At 34.5% G+C, this 6,768-nt stretch overlaps 1 protein-coding gene across 1 annotated transcript in view; it reads left to right on the forward strand.

Moving 5' to 3' along the window:
• The first annotated feature begins 2,157 nt into the window (after positions 1–2,157).
• LOC21387717 (putative receptor-like protein kinase At3g47110) overlaps positions 2,158–6,768 on the forward strand; it is a 6,784-nt gene continuing 2,173 nt past the window's right edge. The window contains exons 1-2 of the mRNA XM_024165871.1: positions 2,158–2,892; positions 5,356–6,768. The exon at positions 5,356–6,768 is cut by the window's right edge and continues 564 nt beyond it. Coding sequence (XP_024021639.1) covers positions 2,196–2,892; positions 5,356–6,768 — 2,110 coding nt within the window. The 5' untranslated portion in view covers positions 2,158–2,195. The remainder of the gene's footprint in view (positions 2,893–5,355) is intronic.

Consider the following 6,768-nt stretch of genomic DNA (forward strand, 5'->3'; position numbering starts at 1 on the left):
AGTCTATTGCTGTAAGCCTAGATAGGATGCAGAGAGTGCATCCTCAGGGGCAGAACCCGAAACTCGGTCCGGGTAGGCGAGGCACTTGGTTAGCTAAGTAATTTGTACTAATTACTTGCTGAAGCCTGTAATATGGAGATTTTACATTTATTTCCTTTGAGAAAAAGGATGTGAGGTTCCGGCTGTTCTATCGGGACTGAATGTCTTATTTTATTTACTTATTCATTTATGCATTTCCTCACTCACTTATTACTCATTTATTTATAACGTTTATTTCAAGTTATATCCTACTGGGCCTTACACTCACGTTTTATGTTTTAAATGTATTAAACCCCTCCCAGGAGATTCTAGGAGCGGTGCACAGTAGCTGGATAATTGCTACAGAGCAGCTGAGTTGTGCTGCTGTTAGAATCAAGTGAGGATCGTGGACATCCTCTTGGACAAAGGTAAGGAATTTGAGAATTCTGTAAACTTATGTAATATTTGGATTTACTAGACTATGGTTGATGTCTGTTGTAATGATTATTTACATGAGCATGTATGTACGATACTGTATGTCCTGTGGGGTGGAGCCCTGTGTGTCAGAGGCTTCGGAATTCTGTAATTTATTTATATTTTAATGCAGTTAAGTGTGGGGCCCGGTTGGGAATCTGCTTTATCAATCCCTAATCGAGCTCCACGTCACCCACCCCATTTGGGGGGCGTGACACTTTCCGGAGGAAGTTCTGCCGGTCGAAGGGAGTTCGTCAGGTGAATATAAGACGTGTGGTGCACGCTAAACAATCAATGTGGAGATTCGTCACAGCGGCGTCATTGTCTAAGAGGGAATCCTTGAGTGAATAAATCCGTCCAGTGTCTGTAATTTTTAGAACAGAGTGAACTGTTTACTGTCTGGGCGTGGCCCCACAGATGTAGGTGTGTGCACCGAACTGTGATATCATATTGTGTGTTCTTTTGATTTCTGCACTTTATTATGCTCGAACAACTGCACGTAATTAACCCGAATCTTAATTAATTAAGTCGTGTTTTAGACAGTATTTTAACATCATTTAGAATACCAGACGTAACAGTATATCTAACAATATCCAATAAAAAAAATCATTACAATTCTATCCATGAACATAATAGTATGTCAACTATTCATTGCTTTCAACTAAATGCTACAACTTGTAGGCATATTTATACATTGTCGTTTATGTGACATCTTTTTGTTTCTTAAAGTACGTTACTCCATTATTAAATATCTGTTATATGACAATCTTGCCCTTCAAGCGTTTATAATATCTGCTTCCAACCTGACACTAATTGGAATTTAACCTCACGTGTCATCATATCACTAATAATCAGCCTAATACATGAAACAGAAGTCAAACAAAGTGGCATACCTAGGCTATCTATAAACAATTTCAATATAGGTGTCGCTCCAGTCTACCGGTCTGCAGACTTTGCCTATATATATATATATATTGCACAATTTAAGATTTATTATTAATAATCGTGACGCTTTAATCTGCTTGTTATACAATTACGAATACAGAAGTAAGTACGACACGCTACTGTATAAATAAATAAAATCAAAAGACGGAATATATTTTATGTATTTAGTTCTTAGCTAGCTAGGGCACCGGATCTAATTGGTATAACGTGAAAAAAGTTTTCGGATTGTTTGGCGTTTGATCTTTTGGTGTTTTGGTGTGTGTGCGTGTTTTGCTTTTGTTTTTTTTGTTTTTTTTATTATCAATTTTTTTTTGTTCCGTTTTTGGGTAGATTTTTAAGAGACAGACACCTTATATATATATATATATATATATATATATATAGACGAGTTCAAGTTTGAAGTTGATATGTATCTAACTTATTATGAAGTTGACGGACTCCATAATGATAATGACAGAACTCAGGAGATTAAGTCTGATAATGATACGACTAGAAAATGCATCATCTAAGATTTGGAAATTTACGGGTCATTAGACTGGCTGCCGCTGCGAAAGACTCCTGGAAATTTCTGGGTCATTAGACTGGCTGCCGCTGCGAAAGACTCCTGCTGGAAATTTATGGGTCATCACGTAATGCTCACGTGTCATATCAGATGCAAATTTTCTATAAATACCCACAACTCTCGTCAAACAATACTCATCCCTATACTTACTACTCTTTCTTGCCAAAACTTCATAAGCTGACAACAAACAACAGATATGAGTTTCCCTTCCCATTTTGTTCTTCTTTTCCTCCTTTTATTTAACAAGTCCATATTTCCCTTTGTAGAGCCAGCAACTTTGAACATAACAACAGACAAAGAAGCTCTCATCTCCTTCATGTCAAGCCTAAGTTCTGAGTCTTCTCCCAACCCTATCTCAACATGGGCCAAAACGGAATCCCCATGCAACTGGACCGGGGTTCTCTGCGACAAACAGGGCCAGAGAGTGGTGGGCCTGGACCTCTCCGGTCTCGGGCTCTCCGGGACCATAAGCCCACACATTGGAAATCTCTCTTCCCTCCATTCCCTAAACCTCCAAAACAACCATTTCACAGGAGCAATTCCACATGAAATCACAAAACTTTTTAAACTAAGAGTTGTCAACATGAGCTTAAACCAAATTGAAGGAGTTCTACCGCCAAACATAAGCCACTGCAAAGAGCTAGAAACGCTTGACTTGATGGAGAATAGAATAACTGGAAAGATTCCTGAGGAGTTCAGTAAGTTGACAAGGCTTGAGGTCTTGAAGCTGGGAAAAAACCGTTTCTATGGTGAAATTCCATCCTCATTAGCCAATGTTTCTTCTCTCACCACATTGAATTTTGGAACAAATACTCTTAGTGGAGTCATACCCGATGAATTTGGTCGTCTTAGGAAGCTGGAGGAACTGGATATAACTATTAACAATATAACAGGTATGCTATTTATTTACTTGAAAATTTTTGTTACATTTTATTGATTAATATAAATTTTTTGGATTATTCTCATCTGTGTCCCCAAACTTTAATATCATTCACACTTTACCCCCAAACATCAAAACTCCTACTTTGCCACTTAAGTTATGAATCAGTCCTACATCATTATGTCTATTATAACTTAAACAGACGAAAAAAGGAGATAAGTATTGTTCCGTAGTCTTATTGTTAAAAATTTTAATTAAAAAAATTGAACAAAGACTCTAAAAGGAAAAGTTCTTACAATCTTTACGATTCAAAGTGAAAAGAGCGTTAAATTGAGGAACCAACCATATTTTCTTAAAGGTTGCTGCTTGACAATTTTCTTGTTCTTCCTTTTGTTTTGTTTTAAGTGGAAACTTTTCTTTTTCTTGTTTGAGTGATCTAGTTGATGATGTTTGAAAACAAGGAAAAAAAAATTAACAATTACTACGTGGACTTTTCTTCCTTCTCTTCCTATATACCTCACTATTCTCTAGTTTAAAAGACAGAAAAGACTACAAAAAAATAAAAATAAAAAGCGGAGAAACCATTGGTAAACATACCCCTTCTTGTTATTGGAAAACATTTTTAATTGTATGTAAAAATTACGATTTTCATCCTTGTTTAACTTTGAAATTTGAGGTTTGAAAAACCATCACATACTTAAAATCTTGTTTTTTTCACTCTAGTACTAATTAAAAAAAGTGAGTATTTTTTCCCACACAAATCCCTTTTATCTTAAAAATATTAATTTTAATCATTATCTAGATACCAAAAGTGCAGTTTCCTTGGCTTTCTTGTGAATTTTTCATTAAGAAAATTGTTAACCCCTAAAGTGCATAGGTCTAGATTTTTACCTTTTATTCTTAATTAGTATAGTTATTTGACTAAAAAGAATTTAAATTAAGAGTAAGTGATAAAAATTCAGGCCCATGCACTATAAGTCTCAAGAGAAATTTGTCTCATTTCCCCTTCATGTAATCTTGGCAAATACCCCTTGAAAGTACATGGATCATGATTTTTACCCTTTACTCTTGATTTATAACCTTTTTAGTCAAATAAATACACTAACAAAAGGGTATTTATCATGAGTAAGGAGTAAAGGTCTCCAGACTCATGCGCTCATAAGGGTAAATTCTTCATTTTTTCTTCCCTTTTCCATTGCTCTTTCCAATCCCAAAAGCCTTTGCACATGTTACCGAATTTGACTAAATGCCATCATTTTTATTTTATCTAGGAGTATTATAACTGGTGACTCCTAAACTTTAAGGTCATTCCTAATTTGCCTTCTAAACTTTGAATTGTTCCTACTGAACCATTATGTTGTAATTTATGTTAAAAACTAATAGAAAAAAAGAGAGTAATGCAATCATATGGTCTTTTTATTTGAATTTCTATTAAAAACAAAATAAACCCCACATGGTCACACTTAATCCCTCTTTTTCATATGATTTTAACATTAATTCTTACAAAACGACTTAAATGAGACAAATTCAAAATTTAGAAAATAAAGTTAGAGTTTTTAAAGTTTAGACGACAAAATGATATGACCGCAATATTCAAGGAAACCAGTGAAATTAATCATTTTCTCAAATATTCGCATCGCAACATTCCATTGCGCAACATATCTTTTCAAAAATTATATCAAGCTGCTTAGCACAATGCACTGCCATAATACTAACCATTTCACACAATTTATTTTTTATACTGTTATCTCAAACTAAATTTAAATTCCAACAAATTTGTAAAATAAAAACTTAATTAAAAATTAAAGGGTGTTTTTGGTATTTTTTTGGACTAACTTTGAAAACGTTTTGCGAATCTTTTAAGGCCCAAAAACAAAAACAGTTTAACTGCATTATTTAGGATATGCTTTGTAAACGAGAAAGAAAACAATAAGTAGTAAGAATAGTTTTTGCTAAGAAACTAGAAAAGTTTCCCTTTTCCATTATGAACAATGTTATATTAAGTAAATAATTACTAATTATTAGTTATCAGTTATATAATTTATTATTTATTAATTATTGAATAATTGATTAATAGATAGTAATGAGAGTTAAATAATAAATATTATTTTGTAATTATTAAAATTATGAATTTAATAATATAAATAGTAATTAATCATTAGTTAAAGATTAATTATGAAAAGTTGGTTATGTAATATATTAATAATGGAATAATTAACAATAGCTAATTAAATTTATAATTAAAAAAAGTGTTATAAGACGTAACAGGATAGTCGTTGATTGTAACTTTAACTATATTACCCTTTCCACGTTAATGTCACGTTTAATAACTGTTTATTTACTTCTACATGTTACTTCGACAATGTCACAACAACACTGTAACATGCGTAAAAGGATCCTAAGAAAATGATTGCATTATTTCTCTCAAAACTTTTGTTTCCGTTAATGCCAACTAAATAGATTCATCGCTCTGCAGGTACCATTCCTAATTCTATATATAACATCACTTCACTTGTGAATTTGGCTGTTGCTTCAAACGATCTCAGGGGTGAAATTCCTTATGATGTTGGTGACAAGCTTCCCAATCTCTTGGTCTTCAACTTTTGCTTCAATAAATTTACAGGAAGAATTCCCGGGTCTTTGCACAATCTAACAAGAATAAGAGTCATTCGCGTAGCTCACAACTTGCTTGAAGGAAATGTCCCTCCTGGTTTGGGAAACCTTCCCTTTCTTGAAATGTACAACATTGGTTTCAATAGGATTGTAAGCTCTGGTGAGGATGGTCTTAGTTTTATCACGTCATTGACAAATAGTTCTCACCTTAAATTCCTTGCTATCGATGGAAATCATTTGGAGGGTCTAATACCAGAGTCCATTGGAAATCTCTCCAAGGCTCTATCAAAATTGTACATGGGAGGGAATCGCATTCATGGAGATATACCTGTTTCGATTGGTCGTCTTACGAGCTTGACTTTGTTGAATTTGAGCTCAAATTTGATCAGTGGTGAGATTCCAACTCAAATAGGTGAATTGAAGGAACTTCAAATGTTGGGTTTGGCCAACAATAAACTTTCTGGTGCTGTCCCAAAGTCATTGGGTAATCTAAGCAAGCTAAATAGTATTGATTTGTCTGGGAATTCCTTGCTTGGTCATGTACCAAGTTCTTTTAGGAACTTCCAGAGTCTGCTTTCAATGGACTTGTCCAACAATAAGCTCAATGGAAGCATCCCAAAAGAGTGTCTTAACCTCCCTAGTTTAAGCACTGTTTTGAATCTATCCAATAATTTTCTAAGTGGGCCTTTGCCTGAAGAGATTGGGAGCCTAGAAAATGTGGTTACCATTGATATTTCTAACAACCTTTTGTCTGGTCAAATTCCAAACTCAATCAAGGACTGTAGAAGCCTTGAGAAATTGTTGCTGGGTAACAATAGGTTCTTTGGTCCTATTCCAAAGGGTCTAGCTGAAATCAAAGGCCTTGAAAGACTGGATTTGTCCTCCAACCAACTTTCGGGTTCCATTCCTGAAGATCTTCAAGAGCTGCAAGGCCTTGAGTACTTGAACTTATCATTTAATAACTTGGAAGGGGTAGTTCCCAGAGATGGAGTGTTCAGAAACTTGTCTAGTTTCCATTTAGAAGGAAATAAAAAGCTTTGCTACTTGGCATGCGGTTCTGATTCTCATCGAAAAAGAGTGAAAAAAGTTATTCTTACTGCTTCTGTTCCTGCAATTCTAGTAATGTGCTTTGTAGTTGGTTTATTGCTCTATCTCAGAAAATCCAAAGCACAAATTACAGAACATGTGGAAGTACTAGATCAAGGTCAGCATCAGATGATCTCTTACAAAGAACTTCGTCAAGCAACTGGATCTTTCAACGACGAGAATCTGATCG

This window comes from Morus notabilis, unplaced genomic scaffold (genome assembly GCF_000414095.1).
Source record: "Morus notabilis unplaced genomic scaffold, ASM41409v2 Scaffold468, whole genome shotgun sequence".
NCBI lineage: Eukaryota > Viridiplantae > Streptophyta > Magnoliopsida > Rosales > Moraceae > Morus > Morus notabilis.